The sequence below is a fragment of the Carassius carassius genome, chromosome 20 (genome assembly GCF_963082965.1).
Source record: "Carassius carassius chromosome 20, fCarCar2.1, whole genome shotgun sequence".
In the NCBI taxonomy this organism is placed as follows: domain Eukaryota; kingdom Metazoa; phylum Chordata; class Actinopteri; order Cypriniformes; family Cyprinidae; genus Carassius; species Carassius carassius.
The window spans coordinates 756,913-781,168 of NC_081774.1; the positions used below are offsets into that span (position 1 = coordinate 756,913).

General features: G+C 35.7%; 2 protein-coding genes across 3 annotated transcripts; both read left to right on the forward strand.

Annotated features, from left to right (window-relative positions):
- Positions 1-2,424: 2,424 nt before the first annotated feature.
- Positions 2,425-9,855, forward strand: LOC132095959 (methyl-CpG-binding domain protein 3-like). 2 transcript variants are annotated; one of them, XM_059501054.1, is made up of 7 exons: positions 2,425-2,564; positions 3,424-3,580; positions 3,662-3,799; positions 4,794-4,884; positions 5,917-6,094; positions 7,482-7,628; positions 8,960-9,855. In XM_059501054.1, exons 1-6 carry the CDS (start codon positions 2,551-2,553, stop codon positions 7,624-7,626), a joined length of 723 nt encoding a protein of 240 aa, XP_059357037.1. In that variant the 5' UTR covers positions 2,425-2,550; the 3' UTR covers positions 7,627-7,628; positions 8,960-9,855. The 2 variants fall into 2 exon arrangements, with proteins under 2 accessions (XP_059357037.1, XP_059357036.1); XM_059501053.1 differs by having other exon boundaries at positions 2,461-2,660.
- A 365-nt stretch (positions 9,856-10,220) lies between these two features.
- Positions 10,221-19,497, forward strand: LOC132095960 (RNA-binding protein MEX3B-like). Its single transcript, XM_059501055.1, has 3 exons — positions 10,221-10,586; positions 11,359-11,847; positions 16,179-19,497. Exons 2-3 carry the CDS (start codon positions 11,403-11,405, stop codon positions 17,477-17,479), a joined length of 1,746 nt encoding a protein of 581 aa, XP_059357038.1. The 5' UTR covers positions 10,221-10,586; positions 11,359-11,402; the 3' UTR covers positions 17,480-19,497.
- Positions 19,498-24,256: the final 4,759 nt, after the last annotated feature.

Here is a 24,256-nt window from a genome sequence, read left to right on the forward strand (position 1 = left end):
GAATCATCTCCTTGATTTTTTTGTGTGTTCATATAGGTAATACAACAAAAGTCACCAAGTTTCATCCCCATCCGATGAAGCAAAAAAATTAAACATTTCAAAACGTTCAAGTTTTCGCCCGTTTTCGGGCGAAGAAGCCCAGAGGGTTAAACTGTTCAGTCAGATAAAAACAACAACGAGGAATATCTTTAGGATTGTTTGACAGTCGGTCTGACTTTCAGTTTGATTTCCTTTGTCTTAAAACCTTCATGTTCTGCTTTAAAGTAACCTCTAGAGTGTGAAACAGACTGATCATATAGAAACCTCTGCGTATGAAATATGAAATCTCTCGCTGTATGTTTGCTCATGAATCTCTGGTTCTGCAGGGTTCCCACGCTCGCCGTCTGGGGAGGAACTGGAGGAGTCGCTCTCGTTTACTTCACAGATTGGAGGCTCATCATGGACTATGTTCCTTACATCAATGGAAAGTTCAAGAAGGAAGATTAGATGAAGGTTTGTCATGTTGATGTCTCATTAAAGGGATTATTTCCATAGACACTACAGCACACCACCAATCTAAGAGTCTCTCCTGTTCTCCATCCTGCATTTATTTGATCCAAAAATACAGCAGAAGCAGTTATATTGTGAAATATTTGTATTATTACTTTGTTTGAATATATAACAAAGTGTAATTTATTTCCGTGATGTGCAGCTGTATTTTCAGCTTCATTACTCCAGGTGGTTTTATAGAAATTAATACTTTTATTCAGCAAGCATGCTTTAAATTGATCAGAAGTGATAGACATTTATAATGTTTTCAAAAGAATTGTATTTCTTCTGGACTTTCTATTCATCAAAGAAACCTGAAGAAATTCTACTCTGCTTTTGATGATGATCAGAAATGTTTCTTGAATCATTATTCTGATTTCTGAAGATCATGTGACACTGAAGACTGGAGGAATGATGCTGAAAATACAGCGGAGCATCACAGAAATACATTACAGTTTAACACAGATTCACACAGAAAACAGATGTTTTAACAGTAAAAATATTTCAAAATTGAAGTGTGTTTGCTGTACTTTAGATGTAATATTCAAGCTTGGTGAGCAAAAAAATAAGTCTTTAAAATACATTAAAAATATTTTTTTTCTAAAACTTTTGACTGGTGGTGTATGAAATGATGAATCAGATTTCATGTTTAGTTTAGTTTTTTCATCCAATAACTGTATTTCCACTATCTGTGTGAACAAAGCCTGTCTCTTCTGATTTGCCTGTTGCTGTTTCTTTCTTCTGTTGTGTTCTGTGTTCTGTAGGTCAGACGTGCTTCTGATGGACTGAAGACGGAGATGTTTGTACCTGTTGGAGATGAAGACATCAATCCACCGTCTGAATCGACCATCACTGCTAATGAACAATGTCATATTTATTTTTTGTAGTGTTCATACATTTTTCCCTCATGAAAAGTCTCACAATCTTATAAAGACGTAAAGCCGTGATGTTTTCTATGTTTCTCTGAAGAGCTTCTTCAGTTATTTCCACTGAATCCTCGTGGAATAAAACCACTGATTCTGTTATTGAGAGCGGCTACTAATCATTCGCAGGTTACTGGTGATGCTTGATGATAAATCAAAGAAAAGCTGAAAATCTGAGGTGTCTGATATGCTTTATGATCAACAGTTATACATGAGTTTACCAACATTAATGTGTTTTTGAGGTCACCTGATTCTTATATATAATTAATAGATTTTTCTTTTAATGTGCGTAAGTTTTTATTTTTTATAAGTCTTAAAATCTTGCAGTACACCAGTGTTATTTTATGATTTTTTTTAATGTTGTGCATGATTTAATTTTTTACGTTTTCTGTTTTAATTTTAAAGTTTTAGTCATTTCATTTTGTGTTTCTAACTTTTACTCGTTTTTATTTCTATTTATATAGTATAAGTTTATTTACTTTTAGTACTTCAACTAAATGAAAATAAGAAATATTGCTTTGGTAACTAGACAGAATAAAATGTATTTAAGGGTTTTTTTTATATATATATATATATATATATATATATAAATAAATACTTTAACCCTCTGGTGCTCTTCGCTCACTTTTGACAGAAAAATATTTTCATTAGAATTTTTTTAAATCACAGCTTCATCAGAATGGTACGAAACTTTATGACTTATGGAATGACACACAAAAATGGAGGGCATGACTGGTTAAAAGTGCTACATAAAATTAATCTTTTTAATTAAGTAATATAAAGAGGAGGGATAGTGTGGTAATGACTGGATTATGGGTTGTTTTCTGATCTGTTGGAGTGTCATCTTTATCCTTAAAATCAATTTTTTAAAATAAGCAATATGTAAACAGATTTTTATAAGTTTTTTACACCACACTGGTCTTTGAGTATTTAATATATGAGATGGAGTTCTTCAGATGAACTGAAGAGGGCAGCAGTACGCCTTTGAAGAGTGTAAACTTCCTCGAATCACACCAGAAGAAGAAGAAGAAGAAGCAGCATCGCCGTCTTTAACCCTAAACATCCACAGCTTTTCCTCCAGAGAGACTCCGGGAGAAACATGGAGAGGAAAAGGTGGGAGTGCTCGGCTCTCCCAAATGGTTGGAAAAGGGAAGAAGTGACCAGAAAGTCGGGCTTGTCCGCGGGGAAAAGCGATGTCTATTATTTTAGGTACTGCAGCGGGATTAGCCGGAGACCAGCGAGCCGAGACGGACAGAAACTCTCTTTATATATCAATTAACAATCTCTAATCCGACCACAGTTGCCTAACTGAGTGCTCTTAGTGCGTTATTATTCCAGATTATTACCGTTTGTTAAACTAATCGTGTTAAGCGTCTCCTGCGAGTTAGCACTGAACGCTAATCTCCGCTAGCACCCATGCTAGCTCATTGTTTTGGTTATGTTTACTATCTGTTGATCTAGTTTAACTGGTGTTTTCTTCTAGTTTCAGCTGAGTGCATATTTGCTTATAGTTTATCTATCGTTTATATTCGAGTCTACACTGTATTCACGATTTTAACATGCAAAACTTAACGGATAACCGGTAAATTATGCAGCGGATTAAAAAGAATTAAATTAATGACGTATTTTTTATTATTAATTATCGTTTATTTATCACGAGAATCGCTGGATGAGCTGAACTATTAAAGTTATACAATGTAGATTTTATATTTAAATGCCAGTTATCATTTGCACCGTTTGAGACTCCCTTTACTGTGGTAAAAAACACAGTTTTTAGGGTATTTCTAGGTATTCATTCTAATTCTTTAATATATTTGTGACATCTAAAATGGGTTGTGTGTTGTTCTGTGGTGATTTGTGTTCATGCATAATCTATCTTTCTTGTTTAACGCTAGAGTTATCTTTAAAACATGCAATAAGGAACAATACAATGCAAAAATGCACAATTTTTGATCTTTCCTTTCGCTCCCAGTCCCACAGGGAAGAAGTTTCGGAGTAAACCACAGCTGGTCCGATATCTGGGAAACTCCATGGACCTTAGCTCCTTTGATTTCCGCACGGGGAAGATGCTGATGAGCAAACTGAACAAGAACCGGCAGCAGATGCGCTATGATCACAGTCAGAACAAGGTCAAGACTGACCCAATGATGTGCGCTGCAGCTTTCTGCATTGAGCTGTTTGTAATGTTTGTTTCTGGATACTGTTTTCAGGGTAAACCGGATCTGAACACCTCACTGCCGGTCCGACAGACAGCATCCATCTTCAAACAGCCCGTCACTAAGGTCACAAATCACCCTAGCAACAAGGTTAAGACGGACCCTCAGAAAGCTGTCGAGCAGCCCAGACAGGTACACATCACACGTGATGCTGTAGCGGTTTACAAAGGAAAGATTTAAAACTAAAATTTATTCGATTAAAAATAAACAGTAAAATTGTGAAATATTATTAGAGTTTAAAATAGCAGTTTTCTGTGTGGTTCTCTGTTAAAGTGTAATGTATTTCTGTGATGCTCCGCTGTATTTTCAGCATCATTCCTCCAGTCTTCAGTGTCACATGATCTTCAGAAATCATGATAATATGATGATTTACTGCTCCAGAAACATTTCATCATGCATTTTATTTTTCAGGATTCTTTGAACAAAGTTTAAAAGAGCAGCATTTATTTGAAATAAAAGTCTTTTCTAACAGTTATAAATGTCTTTATTACGGAAGCCTGTTTTTGTTACAGTATAAAAAAAGGCAATTGAGACTTTTTAATCTTGCAAAAAAAAAAAAAGATACAATTGGTGAGATATAAAGTTGCTGTTACCTTTTTTTATCCTATGCTATAAATAGGCTACCATACTTTGTCGCATTTAATACATTTAATGTGTACTTGCTAAATAAAAATATTAATAAAAAATGTGTTATATCTTACTGGCCCCAAACTTTAAGAATACAAGTCGACTTTAAATTATAAGCCCTTTCACACCAGAGGAATCTTTTCATAGTTCCTATAACTATTAGAAGTTCCCACTTTTTGCCGTGTTTGCACTTCAGGAACTAGGAGTGTATTTAGTTCTAGGAACTCCATTCAGGGTTATAGTTCTATAGGAACTATAAGTGACGTAACAGCGTCTGTCATACACTGGTTGTTGATGTTTGTAAATGCTGTGAATAAAGACATCACTATCAGTCGCTTCAGAGTTCCTGCACCGAATGCAATGAACTTAGAAGGAAAGCCCCAGCTGGCTAGCTCCAAATAGATCAAAAAGATCCATAGACTGCAATCTAGTCCATTAGTTCCTGATACACCCAAAGTGATGCAAACTTGAAATCACTTTTGCTCTGTTTATTTCTCAGCTGTTCTGGGAGAAGAAGCTGAGCGGACTCAACACGTATGATATCGCAGAGGAGCTGGTGAAGACCATGGATCTTCCTAAAGGACTGCAAGGTGAACATAGAAGAGCAGCTCTCATACAAACACAGCACTGCAGGAGCAAACTCACTGTGGCACTGAATAATGCAGTTAGGGCTCTGCAATAATATCGTAAAGCTGCTTTTGCAACAATTTATATCGTGAAAAGCATTATACAAATAAATGTGACGTGATTGATGTTTTGAACGATGTGCGAATTGAAATTTAGTATTTAGCAAACACCTTTCAGAACACCTGAAGAGTTTGTTCTTTCACTGGATTCAGTATTAAAATGCATTTAGAACGATCACAAAATTCAAGATATGAGGATAGAAAATGTATATTTTTATATAATTTCATATAGTTAATATCAAAAAGAGAGTGCCGTTTTTATCTCTAAAGATTACCATGATTACAAATGTGATTGATTTATATTTGTATTTTTTTTTTACAACAGTTCAGTAAAGAAGTTAAACAAGAAGTTAATTAAGACACTCGTGTGTTAGACACCATATGGCCTGTTTTAATTTCCACTGTTTTGTGTCTCTGAGCAACATTACAGCGATTCGTTCCTGAATGAATCATGTGTTTAAATGATTCGGTTCAATTACAATGACACTCTTATTAACAGTGACTTGCTGCCACTTTAATTTCACATTTTAAATTGTATTTTAATTATTTAGATACATTTAAATAACGATACCATTATGCACGTGTGACTGCAGGTTCAATGCATTCATGTCCTGTGTAGATGCATCTAAATGCAACTTCAGACGCAGCTTCTGTGTTTCCTCTGCATTGCAAAGATGAATTTTATTGATACTGATTTAATTTATTTGGTTACATCCCCAATGTCTTATTATTCAGCAATTCACTGATTAAATGTATAAATTTGACTCCAAAGCTAATAGATGCTTTTAGAAAAATGGCTTTATGAAGGTTAAAATGTCCATTAAAAGGTAAAACTGACCAGCACACAGAATATTGAAAACTTCAGGAGTCCTTATTATAACTCTGTCAGTAGTGCGCACCCTTAAATGGCGTGTTGTGTTTGTAACTGTTTGGCAGGTGTGGGTCCGGGCTACACAGATAAGACGCTGCTCTCGGCTCTAGCGAGCGCCCTGCACACCAGCTCGGCTCCCATCACCGGTCAGCTGTCCTCCGCGGTGGAGAAGAACCCCGGGGTCTGGCTCAACACCACACAGCCTCTGTGCAAAGCCTTCATGGTGACGGACGAAGACATCAGGTACGAGCTGACACTCCAGTGTTTTAAACACTAGATCTAGTTAAACACAGCCTGAAGCAGCTTCTAGAAACTCCCAAGCAGCTGTTCTGGAGCTAAACCGAGCTTCCTCTTTCTTCTCGGTGAGGTTCACTTAGAGCGTGCTCTTCTGAATTTAGTTCTACATTATTGTATGATTCTTAAAGCTGGATGATGTGGCCAATATGTGTATTACGAATATATTTCTTAATTTCAGTTGATATGATATAATTCCGATATCGATTTGAACACTGTTTTAAAAAATTAAGCCTCATTAAAAACTGTCAAGGATGTCTGGACATACAAACTTATGAAAAATGAATTTGCCAAGTCTCCTCTTATTAAACTCTATAATGTTTTAAGAAAGGAAAACCACACAAATAAATTAACGTTCACCTTTATTTGTATTTAACCTGCATACAAGAAGTCACTGTCAAATAAACTTCTCAGAATCACCTTATTAATATTAATATCTGAAACTTCAAATTATAGGCTAATAATACATTACAGGTCAAAAGGTTTTGATCTTAAGAATTATATTCTGTTCACCAAGCCTGCATTTATTTGATCTGGAATACAGCAAAAGCAGTAATATTTTGAAATATTTTTTTACCATTTAAAATAACCGCTTTCTATTTGAATATATTTGAAAATGTAATTTATTTCTTTGATTAGAGCAGAATGTATTTTTTTTTTTTTTTTAAGTCAACTGCCACAAATCAATGTATGAGAAACACTTTTAACAGTATGAAATTATTTTAAATGTTTAAAAATCATATTTTGATTTATTGAAGAAAATTATATTGCAATACATATTGATATTGAATTATTGTCCAGCCCTATATATATATATATACTTAAAAAAAATCTGCTGTTAAGGAATTTTTTTTGTCTAACCGAGGATTTAATTTAAACTAAATCCATAATAAAGAATTATTAACACATTAATATTAAAGCATTAACTGAAATAAAAAAAAGGTTATTTTATTTTAGCTAGTGTAAAATAAGTTTAACTTAGCAATTTTAATGCATTTTATTTGAGCTATTTTAGCGACATTTCTAATTGTCTTTTATCTAAACTACAACAAAATAAAAAATTAATTTGATTTGCTAAAATAACTAAAACTAAATAAAATAACAAACTATGTAGACAACAACAACAACAACAACAAAAAGAGACAAAAACAACAAAAGTACTCATTTAAACTTGAATGAGAACAGCTAATTTAAAGATTTGAAATAAATGGTAATACAGAACCGTAATGGTATATCAGTCTGGGAAGGATGTGTGGAGTCTCCAGTATGTTACAGTAGAAGGATGAAGATGAGCGATATCTGAATGCTTGATTGAGACGCTCGGTGTGGTCCACAGGAAGCAGGAGGATCTGGTGTACAGCGTGAGGAAGAGGCTGGAGGAAGCGCTCATGGCAGACATGCTCGCACACATCGAGGAAGCTGCCATCGAGGCCAAATCTCTGAAGGAAGAGTCCAACGACGAGGAAATGGAGTCTGTATAGCTGTAAGAGAAAGAACACATCAGACGAATAGAGCAGTCTTTAATAAGAGGATGCTTTATCAATAAATAATTGATTTTTATTGATTGAGATATATATATATATATATATATATATATATATATATATATCATCTTATTAAATAATACGGATGTCTCTAATACTTGACTATTTTAGAACGGTTGTAGAAATGCATCGTTTGCAGTCTTTTTCAGTTTAGGGCATTGGGGACTTAACGGGCGTAAATATCATTTAAAAATTAAATCCAGGTTTATAACAAAACAAGCCTATTTTTAATTCATGTGCACTGTAAAATTGTGATTTTAAACTTTTTTTTTTTTTCGTTGTTCTTTGTTAAAACATGATCGTCTGTAACACGTTTGCACAAATCAGTTGTATTGTAACAACGATGCAATACATGATTTATGATTAATATCTTGATGTAATACTATAAAATAGTTCAACTTATCGCGAAATACTTGAGCTCAATGGTTTTGTGAAGCATTATATTTACTTAAAAATGAATGTCTGCGTGATTTTTACTTTCCGCTTGCACCGGTGTCGTGATGTAGTCATAAGGTGCTCTTTCAAATTTAAAAACTGCTTTTTTTTCTGCTTGTTACTTGGCACTTTTTGTTTGAAAATGTTTTACTATTCATTCAGGTTTTTTAAGGTATCTACTATTTTGATACTTAATTCCATGATCTAAATATTCTTACAAATAAGTTTGTCATGGACGTGTGTAGACATTCTTGCATTATTATGCTGTTACATTATGATTAAATATTCAGTGGCATAAAATGTTCTTTAAAATGACAATAATATTGCTTATTGCAGTTATTTCTAGGGCAATACATCTCACAACAAAGTGTTTATCGTGACTAGTAGTGCACTCTGGTTTGTGATAACTGGTATGAATAAGGTGCTCCGTTTTTCCTAGTCTTGTACAAATGTATTATTAGTGTATTAAGCGTATTAAATATCAGGAAAAATCCACTTTGCAATTATCTGCAAAAAAAAAGCGTATTTTTAGTTAATTTGCTATTAATGTTTTTTATTTGTTTTTGGCATTTTTATTGATTTTTGTATCTTAAGTTAATATATTTATTTCATATCTTAAAATAATCCCTAATGTGGCTGTCATCACTTTCACATCAAGCGTTTTAATAAAACCAGTCAATTGTGAACGAGTGCAGCTGCATTAAACAAAAATATTCGAAGGCCAGGGTCAGATCTGTGTTCAGGGAAATGTATTGACAGATTGGGCATGGAAGAAACGCTTTGAAGAAGATCTGGTTTAGTCTGATTGTAATGCTGTTCATCTCTGTGTCTGCAGGAAAGCGTCTGGACGACAGTATTTCCTCCTGAACCCAAAGATGCACTCAGACTCGAGCTGATTCGATGCCTTTCTTCTCCAACTCAACTGTGAACATTTGTTTGACCCAGAACATTTCAAACAGTTTTATTTTTCTAACTTGAACTCGTTTGAACTGGATTTGCTCTATTTTTGTACTGTATGAGCTTAAAGTGTGGGCTTGTGCTCCGTCAGGTTTGGGTTTCCGCTTTATTCAGACATCGTAAGCTAGTTTCAAATCATGATTTTTACTCACATTAGTTTTTTTGTTTGTTTTTTTCATACAATCAAAATGGCATGTTTTTATGACTGATTCTGGAAATAATGTGCTAGTAGTACATACTGGTTACAAATACGGTGCTCAATTCTTCCTTGTTCTTCTATATTTTAGCTTTCGTTACAGTAGACATGACATAAGCTCTTACGTTGGTGCTTCGGTTTTTTGTATTCATGAATTTGTCAATGCATAGCTGATATCATTGAATATTTTTTAGTTGCACCAGATTGGATCAAGCTGTTTGTATTTGTCATCATTCACTGATGCAGCGTGGTTTATTGTTATGGACTGAATGGGTACAGTACAGAGATCTACACGATGCATCAGTGTTTGCTCAGTAGATGACTTGTTTTTCACTTACACTAACACTTCACACACCCATGATCGAATTTAATAGAGGATTGACTCATACCCTGATGTTTTGTTCTTCACAAATGATTGCATTGTACAGTCATATTTGAAATATGCAGGAGAGGTGTTTTTTATTTTTCTGTACGTTGTCCTTTATCTGGAAAAAATGTTTTTTTGGAAATATAAACCTTGTAGCTAAAGGACACCTCATTTTGTAAACTTGGGAAATAAAAATGAACACATGTTGGCACATTCTTGTTTTCTTTTAATGCCGATATCTCACATTTCAAAGAAAGCAAATGTAGAGTCAATGCTTGGTCACCAATTACATTTTTTTTCTTTTAGGCATGTTTTTAACTGTTATTAAATGTGTTTATAGGATACAATGTATTTATGAAAACATTTATAAATGTATAAAATATTTATGAAGTTGTAATCATAGTTAACGTTATATATTAGTTAAATGTATTTAATAGTTAAATGTTTATTTAAACAGACAATTGCTTTGGATTTTCATAATACACAATAACATCCTTGAGGACGCAGGAGTGTGTCACGTTTATAAGACAAGAAACATTTGCAAGTGGCCTTTGAACTCATTGTTGTGCGTCTGTGACGTCAGCGCCGTGAGCGAGCGAGCGACGCAGAGAGAGAGAGAGAGAGACTGCACACAGACAGACAAAGACACGGCGGAACGAACGGCAGAAAACGCTGTAATACCTCTGTAGCGTTCCACGCGTGAAAACTACCAGAAAAACAATGAGCAGACCGCGCGAGTGAGCGGTGCCGAGGCGGGACGCGTGATCCGAGCGCGCGCTGGGGGTCGAATTTGACCGCGAATGCTTTTGAAACGAGTATTTTCCCCAACGCCCCCCAACGATAAACGTTAGCAGCTCCGCTAGCGGTTAGCCATCATCACCATCTCCCTCATCTTCCACAAAACACCCTACACGAGCAGCGAGCGGGACGGGAGCACATCAGGTGAGGTTTTTCCGCTTTATTTAACGTATCTGTGTGGTGGTTTCTTGTTCGCCGGTTTCCGTATCGCCCGCGTGGCGCGCGGCTGAGATCCACAAACAAAGGCGACAATGTGACTGATCGTCTCCGGTTAGCGGCGCGGCTAACAACACTCCAACATCTCCGTTTAAACTCACGAATCCGCCGGTTTGGAGTCGCGGATGCACGCGGCACGCTCCCACCGCGAAGCTGTTTCAATAACGGCCACTTGTCATGAAATATACGTTAAACGCGTTGTGAGACTTCAGCGCGGAGCTAATGAGCAGCAGAAACAATGAAGACAAAAGCGCTCGAGAACAACACGCGCACTCGCTCTCTGTGTCACTCCTCAAGCTGTTCGATGGGTTTAGATGTGACCCCAGACCACAAAACCAGTCAAAAGTGGTTAGCATAATACGATATTTGTATGAGATACAACTATCTGAAAATCTAGAATCTGGGGGTGCAACAACAAAAAAATCCATATATTGAGAAAATCGCGTTTAAAGATGTCTAGATGTGAAGTTCTTAGCAATGTATATCACTAATCAAAAATGGAGTTTTGGTATTTTTAATAAGGTAGGCAATTTATGAAATGGGACATTAATATAACTTAATATCCTAATGATTTTTGGCATTAAAGAGAAGTGGATAATTTTGAGCCATGCAATGTATTGTTGTCTGTTTCTACAAATATACCTGTGCTACTGATGACTGTTTTGTGCGGCAGAGTCACTTATGTGTATTTTCTTTCTAGGAAACGTGCTTGGTTCGGTGTCTGATGCACACGCGGAGACGACTATGCCAAGCCCGTTGTTTCACCCTGACATCATGGACCACGAGATGGTAGTGAGCAGCACTGGACCGTCCGGCGGGGTCACCGAGCAGGAGCCCAGGGACGAGGACCATCAGGAGGCGCTGCGCTTCGCTCTGGATCAGCTATCACTCATAGCGATGGAGAAGGTCGACTGTCTGGACGGCACCTCGGCCGGTGAGAACTGTAACGGAGGAGGTGGATACGACCTGCAGATGCTCGAGCACACCAATGGCTCCCGGGAATCCCCTGGCTCCTGCTCGCCTTCTCCGGAGTACTACGGCTCGGGAGGAGGGGGATACCACATGGCCGGCCCGCACTCCTCCATCCTCGGGGAACAAAGCTCGGTGCTCCGCAAGAGAAGCGTCAACATGACTGAGTGCGTCCCGGTGCCCACGTCAGAGCATGTGGCCGAGATCGTCGGCAGGCAAGGTAATATTTACGACAGTAAACCAACCATGATAAACAATAAATCCAATCCAGTAGAACAATAAGTAGTAATTTGCATCTTGTGTGTTCTGAGAGATGGTAAACAATAAATGCAATGCATTGCAAGTAATTAGTTGTGTGCAAAATATTAAATTATTCCAAAAGAAAAACAAATGCAATGCATTTGAACAATATTAAAGCATTAAAGGTAGTTATTTGTGTCCAAAATGAGTATTTTAATACTATATTACAAGAGATAATAAACAAATGCAATGCAATTCCTCAATAGGAAAGCATTGCAAGTAGGTATTTGCATGCAACATATTAAGTTTTTCCAAAAGATAAACAAATGCAATGCATTTTAACAGTATGAAAGCACTAAAGGTAGTTATTTGGATACAAAATAGGAACATTTAGTAGTATTCTTTGTTTCAAGGTATATAAAGAATAAATGCAATGTTTAATGAATAATGTTCCAAAATATGCTCAAAAAATAATGCAGTCCAACAATATATCAGTATAACCTTACTGGGATCAGTCATGTGACCCCCTCTGAGGTTGTTTACTGGTTAGCTGCATTGAAAATATGATTGTTTATTTAAATTCTTTGTTCTGGAATAGTAAATTTGAATTTGAGCAACAGGAAAATGATCACTTAAATCGTCTGAGATTGCATGCAAAAGCTGTGATTTGAATATTCACAACTGTTCTGTGTTCCTGGACATCATAAACAAAGCAATGCAGTGCATCAGAACAATAAGCTGGCGTTATGAGCACAAGTGATCTGCCAGTTGCACATGAGTTAACTAATGCTTCTGTCGTTGTCTTGGCACGCGTGCACGGCTGTTTTGGTGTTTTTTGTCGTTTTGGCGGTTGTTTTCCTTCATAAACCTCAGTAGTGTGTTGGGGGTTGGTGGATGGATGTTGTTGTGGCTGTGGGGTGGAGGAGGGGTTTGGGAGAGGGTATGCTCAGGTCTACACCAGACAATAGAGACTCGTATCGACCGGTTCTCCCGCCCATCTCTCTGTCTGCTGATGATCGATCTATGATTGTGTTTAGTTCAGAATCCGTGTTATATGAACGCAGGCAGGGGTCATATGAGGATACGAGTTATGCAAGTGTAGAGGGCTGGGGCTCGCGCATTTCAGCTCTGATGCTATTATCTGTTAAACACCCGCGAGAAATCGTCTTAAATGATTTGGTTTATGTAAAACGAGCGTGATTTCTGCGAGCGGCGCGAGGTTTGGTTCGGCGCGGCATTGTTCTCTTTGTTTGAAATGCCATGCGTTCAGCTCCCGCGATGACGTCACAGAGCGGCCGCGCCATTGGCTGAGTGAAGTAAGTCACGCGGATTTAAAGGAACAGCGCACCTCTGTTCTGCCGCTGATGAGTGTAGAAAACAATCCACGCCAGTGTGTGTGTATGTGCAATTTATTATCAGTTGTATGGATTAGTTTGAGTAAATTATGAACTATTTAAAACACCATACTTGCAGGCTTTATGTGACCCGATAATGTTTTTATGTGACCCTGGACCACAAAACCAGTCATAAATATATTTATTTATTTTTTTTAATTGAAGCTTTATAAATAATCTTTCCATTGATTTATGGTTTGTTAGAAAAAAAGAAAAAAAAAATATATATAGAGGGAGGGAGAGAATCATCTTTAAAGTTGTTCAAATGAAGTTCTTAGTAATGCATATTACTAATCAAAAGTTATGTATTTATGGTAGGACATTTACAAAATATCTTCATGGAACATGATCTTTAGTTAATATCCTGATGATTTTTGGCATAAAAGAAAAATCGATAATTTTGACCCATACAATGTATTGTTGGCTATTGCTACAAATACACCTGTGCTACTGATGACTGCTTCTGTGCTCCAGAGTCACATATGATAGTCCAAGAAAGTGTTACTAATATTGAATTTAATTTATAATTTTTATATTAAAGAATGTCCCAAGTATTCAACCTTTTTGCATTTTCTAATTCATTAAAAATGTTAAATGGTCCTGACAAATGTATTTTTAAAAGTACATATATACCATTTCAGTTAGTGAGCTCATTACTAAACTGCATTTTCATCATTATAAATGTATTCAAAATATATATTTTTAATAAAATATCGATGTATTATTATCCATTACTGAAATGATATAATATGATGTGGATATTCACTTTATGGTTTCTTACAGGCAAAGATGTACCTGATACTGGCTTAAATGATCAATAATATACTGGAATTATTGTGATTTACATGTTTGCCTAAAACCTTTTGACTAATTTTAAAAATTCCACTTAAAAATTATAGCATGGAACAATTTCAGCATTATAATAAATTAAATGATGGCTAATTTAAATAGTATACTTGCATATATTAGAAACATTGATTTATTTAAAAGTGAAATGTTTATTTAGGTTATATATAATAAGTATAATAATCACTAATGACCTGTGTGATGATGAAGTGATGACTTGGACATTTTCTATTCAACCTTTTTGTCTTCTGCTAGTTCATTTCAATGGTGATGTGCTGACAAATGAATTTTGAAAAACTGGAGATATACCACATTGTCTCAGTTACAATAATGTCTTAATTACAATAATTATATTACACATTTTTTTATTCATTAATGATGCATAAATTTACATATGTCTGTAACCTTTTATCCTTGCTGCTACTTTTAATTCTCTTGTGATGTGTTGAATGAGTTTACAAAAAAGCTACAGTTTCTCTCTGCGGAAAATATACATTTTACTTGTAGCATGTCAGATAGTTTTATAATAAAAATCCAATAAAATGACGACTAAAATGGTATTCTAAAATATAGTCGAAACAAGGCTTTATTGTTTTGGTTAAACATTTATGATAGTCAAAGTCACTATTGACTTTTAATAATATACTGGAATTATTATAATCAAGTATGAAATCTACATAAAATTTGCATAATATGCATTTTACTTTTTTCTTTTTTTTTTTTTTCTCAACCTTTTGTCTTTGCTAGTTCACTTTCAGTGGTCCTGTGGTGACAAACTTTAAATGTTGTTCCATCTGAGAACACGTGAAAATACCACATTTAATAACATGTTTTTATTCCAAATTCACTTTATAACGTCAGTTGAGTGTTTAAAATAAATCCTTCTGTGAAATGATACAGAAAAAGGCACGCAACATATTTCATAGTATTATAAGCAGTGACAACGGCATTGCATTATAAATATGCTTTATTTTAATATAAAATAATAAGAACCCCGATAAACCATATATTGTCTTAGTTGTGTTTATTAGTCACATTGAATCAGTGAAAGTAGTTAAATCTTCTGTTAATTCAGCTGTAAAAGACACGCAAGAAAATCGCACCTTCTGTCGAATCATGATTTAGATTTCATTTCAATTAATCGCGCAGCCCTGAACATGTATGATAATCAATGAGAAGTCAGTATTATTTACAAATTTTTAATAAAATAATGTAATCATTGTATTCAAGTATGATGTATAAATTTACATCTGTCATAATTTGGCTTTACTTTTTTATTCACTCTTTTTGGCCTTGCTAGTTCATTTAATCATTTCTGTGGTGTGATGAATACATATTTTTAAAAGTTCAGTATACCACGATGTCTCTCAAATAATTTTTAATTGAGTGTATTAGTAAAAACTAGGGCTGGGACAATAAATCGATGCATCGAGAATGGAGTAATTGTTTTGCATCGATTCTATGATTATCGGGAAGCATTGTGATTCTCTCTTGAATCGATTCTGAGCTTAGTTTTTAACAGCAGATGGCCCAGCGTGGTTTAGAAACAGCTGTACTCTCCTCCTTCCAGTTCCTTACACCCACCACTTAAACATAAAATTATCATTCATAAAGTTTGAAAAAAGGTTGAAATGAATTACAAGGGTGCTCATAGTGGGCTGTGGTTACATTAATATTATAAAAGTATAAAAGCCAAGGCGCAACTACATTTAACTACTTCCACAACTCAGCTGAATGCACAAGTGCTCTTCGTGAGCATTTGAGTATGTCTATTTATTGTCCCAGGCCTAGTAAAAACTAATTTTGTTGTAACTAATAATATTAAAGCATAATACTACTGGAACAATTTAAATTGTTACAATAAGGGTTGCAAAAAGTAGTGGAACATTTCTAGTAAATTTCGGAAATATTCCAGAAATGTTTTTAACTTTCCAGGATTATTTTTTATTTTTTTATATTCCAGAGATTTTTGAAAAGTTTCCGTCCCTTTGCAACACTAGTTACAATGAATAAATCTTTGTCGGTTTGATTCAAATGCAATTTTAATGTTTTTTTCTCATTTTTGTTGCAGGTTGCAAGATCAAAGCACTCCGTGCGAAAACAAACACCTACATCAAAACCCCGGTGAGAGGAGAAGAGCCCGTGTTCATCGTGACGGGCCGCCGCGAGGACGTGGAAATGGCCAAACGTGAGATTGTCTCGGCGGCTGAGCACTTCTCCATGATCCGCGCCTCGCGCTGCAAAGCCGGTGCAAACGGCCCCGGATCGAGCGGCTCGCTTCCCGGCCCTCCCAATCTCCCAGGACAGACCACCATCCAGGTGCGCGTTCCCTACCGTGTCGTGGGCCTAGTGGTGGGACCCAAAGGAGCCACGATCAAACGCATCCAGCAGCAGACGCACACTTACATCGTGACACCCAGCCGCGAGAAAGACCCTGTATTTGAAGTCACCGGCATGCCTGAGAACGTGGATCGCGCGCGAGAAGAGATCGAAACGCACATTACCTTGCGCACCGGTGCTTTCGTTGACCTCCAAGGCGATAATGACTTCCACAACAATGGGACTGATGTGAGTTTAGAGAGTCTCGGGTCACTCGGTTTGGCTGGTGCACTTTGGTCACGTGCGACTCACTCGGCGCCTCCACCTCCGCCACAGATTAACCATTCGTCGCGCAAAATGTCTTCCGAGTCATTCTCGGCGACTCGACGGGCGACAGATGGCGGGGGAAGCCCGACAAGCCCATTTAGCACGAGCAGTGCCGGCGGGAGCTTCTCCTTCGCGGCTGATTCAACTCAGAATTTGCCGGCTGCGCCTGAAGATCTGGGTTTCGAATTCAGTGCTGCGAATATCTGGGCGCCGTTTGCGAATGGCGCCAAGCAACAGACGCAGACAGTCCGTCGCAACAGTAGCGTCCTCAGCGGAGGAGCTGTAACCCCGCGCCTCTCACCTGACCCAGATCACCCGCTCGCCCGCCGGGCCCAAAGCGACCCGCTTTGCACGCTCTCCTGGCTCCAAACGGGCACTGGAAGCTCGTTCTCGGGCGGAAGCAGCAGCAGCGGTGGAAGCAGCACTGGATACTCATCTTGCTCTGCGTCGTCGCTCCCGGGTGGCTCGCCAACTGATTCAGAAGGTGGTGGAAGCGGAGTGGGAATCGCTTCCACTATGTTGGGACGACTCAAAGCGGGCGGCCTGGCTGGGATGGTGTCGCGGGATTGTTTTGTGTGTTGCGAATGCGAGGTGACCGCTGCGCTCGTTCCATGCGGTCATAACCTCTTCTGCATGGATTGCGCCGGGCAGATTTGCCAGTCGCAGGATCCCGAGTGTCCCGTTTGCCACACTCCTGCCACACAGTGCATCCGGATCTTCTCTTAAACGAAGACTGCCTTGAGTAATTATTAGATATGACACTATTCCGATTTATTGACAGTAGTAATGATAATAATGATAATAATAATAATAGCAACAACAGTGACTTTATTACCCACTCAAGTACTTGTCAAACTGCGTCTTATCTTTAGCTATTCATATTCAGTGGGTTGTTTTTCCATTCATGCTTCCGACTTTTTCTACTCGCAGATTTTTCAACTTTTACGCTGCACTTTTTTCTAACGCGTTTTTCGTGTTGCCGATGCAGTAGTTTTTAAATTATTTTTGCGGGTTTTTTTAATGCGAAAGCTGCGCTCGTTTAGACCAAAACATGAGATATTCCTGTTTTATTGTCGAACACTTAATATTTATACGCGTTACAAGTCGATACGCAACGTGCTAGTGGATGTAGGATCTGAAATCGCTAGAATAGTACATGTTATGAATATCATTACCGTGCATTTTCTCTTTTTGCCACACTACCTTAAAACATTCACGTGTCGGTTCATTCCTGCACTCCAGAAACAGGGTTGATAGTATTTAACAAGGAGTTTTTATCTGTTACAACTTTTCGAATCAAACAGCATATTGAATTATCTTTCGAATGTTTAGTCGTGAATGTGTGCGAGAGCGAATGCGACATACAGAATTGTCTTTCGCTGGAGTTTGCGTCTGTCTTCCGGCCCTTGCGAGAGCATTTCGTTTACGATTGCTCACCCCGTACGCTGCCTATGAACAAATCTCTAGTCCTGCCGAACGGTTTTTACACGACAAGCCATGCTTTCACACTCCAAAGGGCTTCCGGTTACACACTACACTTCAGGTTGTCCTAATAAACAGGATGCTAGTCAGCGTGGCAGCTAAATCACCAGGGCTTCCGCATGTTTTAGCAATCCACTATTTGTTTTTCCCTTGAACACGCAGGACACTGATGTCTTAAAGGGCGTGAATGCGTTTCGGTTTGTACAGGTTTTTTTTCCTCTAGATGCGGTTTTAGATTTTTCTTTGGCGTGTCTAATATATTAAACGTGCCGGGATTCGAGAGCTAACGGTGCCTTGGTGGTGAAACTCACTGCCGGGAACGAAGATTGTGGCGTAATCTCTCTCCGCTCTTCCAGTTTTAGTGATTTGTATAGAGAGCCGTGTCGAATCAGAGCTGCTCGTTATCTTCTTTTTGTCCCCAGACGTTGTTAAAAGTAGTGTAATTGGTTGAAAGGTACAAGAAGCAAGTAGTTTTTCGGTTGTGTGTTTGTGACGTGTTTTGGTTATGGCAATGAAGGTCATGTGACTAGTGAAGAATTGGCCTGAAGTCGAATGGTTTCCTTTAGTTTTTTTTCCCTCAAACTGGGTTCGCTGAGGACGTTCTTTTTGGAAAGACGTCAGACGCTGTTTTCCCATGATTCATTTGTGCCCTAAACTCTCTCGGCTTTTACATCCGCTTTCTTTTGTACGCAGAACCAAAAGCGATTTCAATAACCAGATTTCAGGCTTAATTGTAAATATCCTGAATTACAATCATTGGGATTTGTTTTCAAACGTATGATGGAAAAGGTTAATGTAGTTTTTAAAACACGTATCATTATTTGTAAGTTAAACTCTCTGCATGTCTTGAAGCCGTGAGGCATTAGCGAATAATTTTCTAAAAATGAAAATGACAAAAAAAAAAAAAACTTTTTTACACATTTTATTTTTACAATTTATTTGCTTATCTTGACGTAAATATCCCAGATTATAATGTGACCCTTTTATTACAGCAAATTTATCTTTATTTTCCATATTTCTGTTTCCTGTGTACAACATATAGGCAATTTATAACAAAATGAGAAAAAATTATTGAAGAAATTTAAAATTGAAATATATTTTATTTGAAAGTTTATGGACCTTTTAACCGTGAGCTGGAACAATTGTATACACGTATAATTTGAGCTGACTTGACGGTTATAAGAAATGTATCAAGAGTTTTATTTTTTATGCTTCTTTAATAAAATCGTTTTTGTTTTCGTTTTTGTACTGTAAAACAATAATCCTTTGTGTCCGTGTCTTTATTTCTGTGATATTAATGCTGTATGGCGCATGTGATGATAGATTAGTGTTTGCCTTCAAAGCCTTTTTTTACCTGGTTCCTTAGTAAGAAAAGTCTAAGAGAAAGCTTTAAAAGCAAGTAAATTCTCAGTTACATTTCCATTAACATCACATGCATATTCAATATACAATGCATAAAGATTAACCAGTGTGAAGTATTATTACAAAAGGAAATTGTATAAGAGAAAAATGTAATCAGAAAAGGCAGGTTAGAGGAAACTGAGCTTTTGAGAATTTTTCAGAACTAAAAAGTTTATTTTAAGAAACGACCCATTTTCCCAATAACGACTGGGACATTTTATAATAAATAAATGTGATTAAGTTCGTAAACAAAAAATAAGCACTGAGCTCCCTGCTGATGCGGGTGTTTAATTACATTAAAATTTATGCATTTAGCAGATGCTTTTATCCAAAGCGACTTAATTCAGACTAACATTTTTTACCTATCATGTGTTCCCTGGGAATCGAACCCACAATGTTGCGCTTGCTAATGCATTACTCTACCACTTGAGCTACAGGAACACTTTAATAAGACAAGAGAAACAGTTGGTTGATCATTATTGTTTTAATAGGGAGCAAATGCTGCAGTAATCCACGATCATCCTCATTAAGAACAATCAAAATGGTTAAAAATGAAATTAGAAACGTTCTCAGTATAAAAACACCCGTTCATGCGACATTCATATCAGAGACACAGTTCACAAGCTCTTCTTTTGGAAAATCAACAGTGAAGTCAATGGTCAATAAGTGGCAACTTAACACTGAGACTGTTTACTGGCTTCCCATCATGCACTGCAGTGTCTGCGCTCATGCACGCATGCATATGAGTTTCTTCATGCCTGTTTGTGCTTCAGCATGTGTGTGTAATGTGATTTAAATCACGTCTCTCTGATGACAAAGGCTTGTGTGAATCAACATTCAATGGCTGCTTTGCGTTTGGATTCATATTTCACACAACAAAAAACATCAGTGATAATATTATGTAACATAATAATAGCAAGCAGATGATGTCAGCCATAAAGTCATTTCAAACCTAAAAAATAAAATGCATAAAAAACTAAACTTATTTAATTTTTAACTAAACATATTTTTAACCAAATATTTATTATATTTGATATTATTAGATTTTTTTAAATTCAATTATATTTTAAATTGTATAATGTTAACATGTAGCCAGCCTAGATGACATCAGCTGTAAAAAAAAACAATTAAAAAAAAAACAATTTCTAACTTCAAAAATAAAATATATATTTTTGAATAAAATAAAATAAAACGAAAACATTTAAAAAAAAAAAAAGTTTTCAAACTAAAATAATAAAAAAAATCTTTAAGAAAATAAAATAGGGAAATCAGCTGTAAAGTTGTTTCAGAAGTGGTGCAAAATTACAAGACAAACTTAAATATATGAAAATACATTTTAAAATATACATTTTTAAACCTGACATCAGCTGTAAAGTCATTACACAATCAGCACAAAATCATGAAGCTTAAAAAAATAATGATAAAATATATATACATTTTAAAACCTGTATGGCATTAACAAATAGCTGGCTTTGATGATGTCAGACATAAAATAGTTGTTTTGGAGGCAGCACAAAATTATGAATACAAACTTTAAAAAAAAAAAAAAATTCTTTAGTGCAGTTGAATCATTGTGAATTACAACAGGCACATGTAAAAAGTAAGTAAATAATAGACTCACAGCCATGAGATTCATTCTAATAACAGCATGTATGTACAGCGATAACAGCTGCAAACACTTGACTTCGTAAACATGTGAAATCAGTTTAAATCAAACCGGAAACTAACTTTACAAAGACACTTAATTGCACTGTGGTTTAGTCTAAAACAGCAGATGTATGGTGAACACTGATCATTTGTCATTTAAAGGGATAGTTCACCTCAAAATCACACCTCGCCCTCATGACGCGCTGAAAAGACTAAAAGAGTGCCATTAAAGTCTCTATGATGACTTCTAGTTTTCTGAGAGGACACGAGCAGATTATTTTCTAATTCAGAGGAAATATTGCTCTGGAACAGCATGAGGGTGAATGATTGTTTTTGGGCGAATTATTCCTGTAATGCATTCATAAAGAGTTTGAGTCCAGTGTATTGCTCCAGAATTATGCATTACTTAAGAAGACTCACAACAAAGCAGTTCCAACACGACACAGCAGTCCAAAACATGAAGACGAAAACATTTCTGCCCTTATAATAATCAGACTGAATGTCAGAAGTACTTTTTGTGTTTCAAACCTCGATGCAGTGTCAACAACCAGGGTTATTATAGTCAAATAAAACTATAATCTTAAAAAAACTGCTGTTACATGGAAAAACAACAACAACAACAAAAAATAATTTCATTTCACCTAGTTGATAAGGAAACATTTATTTTAGTGTAACTTGATGTACTAAAATAACTAAAATTTAGATAAAAAAAATTATATTAAAAAATTGTTTATAAAATATTATTTAAAAAATGTAGACATGTAAACAAAAGATAATAAAAATGACAAAAAATTACTAAAACTTTAAAATTAAGATGAAAACAACATGATATATATATATATATATATATATATAATTTAAAAATATTAACAAAAACTAATATCAATGATACTAAAATAACAACGTTTCAGAGGCAACACAAAATTACAAAGACAAACTTAAAAAAAATTTTTTGTTGTGGATGAAATACATTTTATATATACATATATATATATATATACATACATGTATGTATATATAAAATTTATTTTGCGTAATATATAAACGTGCGCTACTTGAAATAAAACAAACTGAAATAAAATAAAATAGAAAAAACATTTTCACTTTTCATTTTCAGTTAATTTAACTTCATGTACCAATATAACTAAAACTTAAATGAAAATTAAATCTACTGCAAAAATATATAAAGAACACAAAAAAAATCCTTAAAAAAAAAATTAAGCATAATTTAAAATATTAAAATTAACAATATAGCAGTTTCACTGCACAACAATCACTTCTGACACATCAGTCTGGAAGAATATAAACTCCTCATCCTCCACCATTACTGAGTGTTTCTGGATGCTCTGCAGAGAAAAGATTGGCCATATCTCCACAAACAAACAAACAGAAGGCCCATAATGCACAGCGTGTGCTCTGCAGTGAGTCACAGTGTAGGTAAGGCTCATCTTCACATGCTGGAGACGAGAGACGGACACCAAGAGCACGAGACTCCATGCAGAAAGTGCAAAATATTCCAGAGATAGCAAACCAATCGAAGACTGAGTCAGCGGATCTGCTTCTGGGCATCTCAAGGCTGCAATGCATTGTGGGTAACATTTGTGCATGTGAAGGCAAATGTTTTTCATCATGAGGAGTATTGCATCATCTCAACATTATCATCTTGTGTTCACGTCAAGTCAGAATCAATCTGAAAGATCAAACATTTATTCTGGGAGAAAACCACAGGAAGTCCCTTTTGTTGACAAAAGCCGCTTTATAAGTGCTTTTCATAAGTTTTATATAAATTAAATTTTTTAATGCACATTATAAGCAACTTATGTTAATGTGGAGCAGCATTTTGTGATTCGCTTGGAGACACTAAAGTCACGAGCAGCTCACGTGTAAATGAACACAGTGCTGCGCTTTATTTATTGCATTTAAATTTTATATTTTATAAATCATGCAGCTCCAATACCTTTCAAGACTTGTTAAAATTGCGCACATTCTGATTTGACGTGAACTTAACCTTCAGCAGTATCGTGATCTCTGATTGGTCAGGGAGTCTGTAATCCACCAATAAGAGACAGCGTAACATTAAACCAGCGTTGTGCTAAAGGTTAGGGCTGTCTGTAAAACTTAAACGCGGCCCTGGAGTGCAAAACAAAGTGTGTAGAATTAAATCTACTGTGAGAATGTTACAGTCAACATGAAAGAGCATTTTCAGACCCACTTTACTTCCATAATGTGACATATTTCTAAGTAAAAACAGGATTTTTAATGAGAAAAACAGGGCAGGACTTTTGAACAAATTAACATTTATCATTTAAACTTAACTAACTCGATGTACTTGACTAAAATTGAAACAATTAATTATAAAAATTTGAGTTTAAAATGAGTTTATTCTCAATCTTTAATTTAAACATTCTCAAAATTGAATGAGTTTTTTCTCGAAACATTGCTTTTTTTGTAATGAGTTTCTCAATTTTTATTTTCAACCCTCGAAATTTAACACGTTTTTCTCAAAACATTGCTTTTTTTCTCATAATTTAATGTTTATTCTCAACATTTTCAACTTTTTTTTCTCAAAACAGTTACTTTTTTTCTCGTAATGAGTTTATTCAACATTTTCAACTTTTTTTCTCGTAATTCAATGAGTTTATTCTCAACATTTAATTTTGACTTTTTTTATTTAATGATTTTAGTTTTCTCGAAACAATGACTTTTTTCTCATAAGTTTAATCTCAACAAATAATTTTCACTTTTTTTCTCAAAATGTAACGATTTCTTTCTCTCGAAATATTACTTTTTTGTCTCGTAATTTAATGTTTATTTCTTAACATTTAATGTAGACTTTTTTTTCGTAAGTAAATTTTTCTCACAAGTTTTTTTTCTTGAAACACTACTTTTTTCTCGAAATGTAATGAGTTAAATCTTGAGATGTTTTTTTTTATTTATTTATAATTGCTTGCCCTTAATCCTCTTCCGTAAATT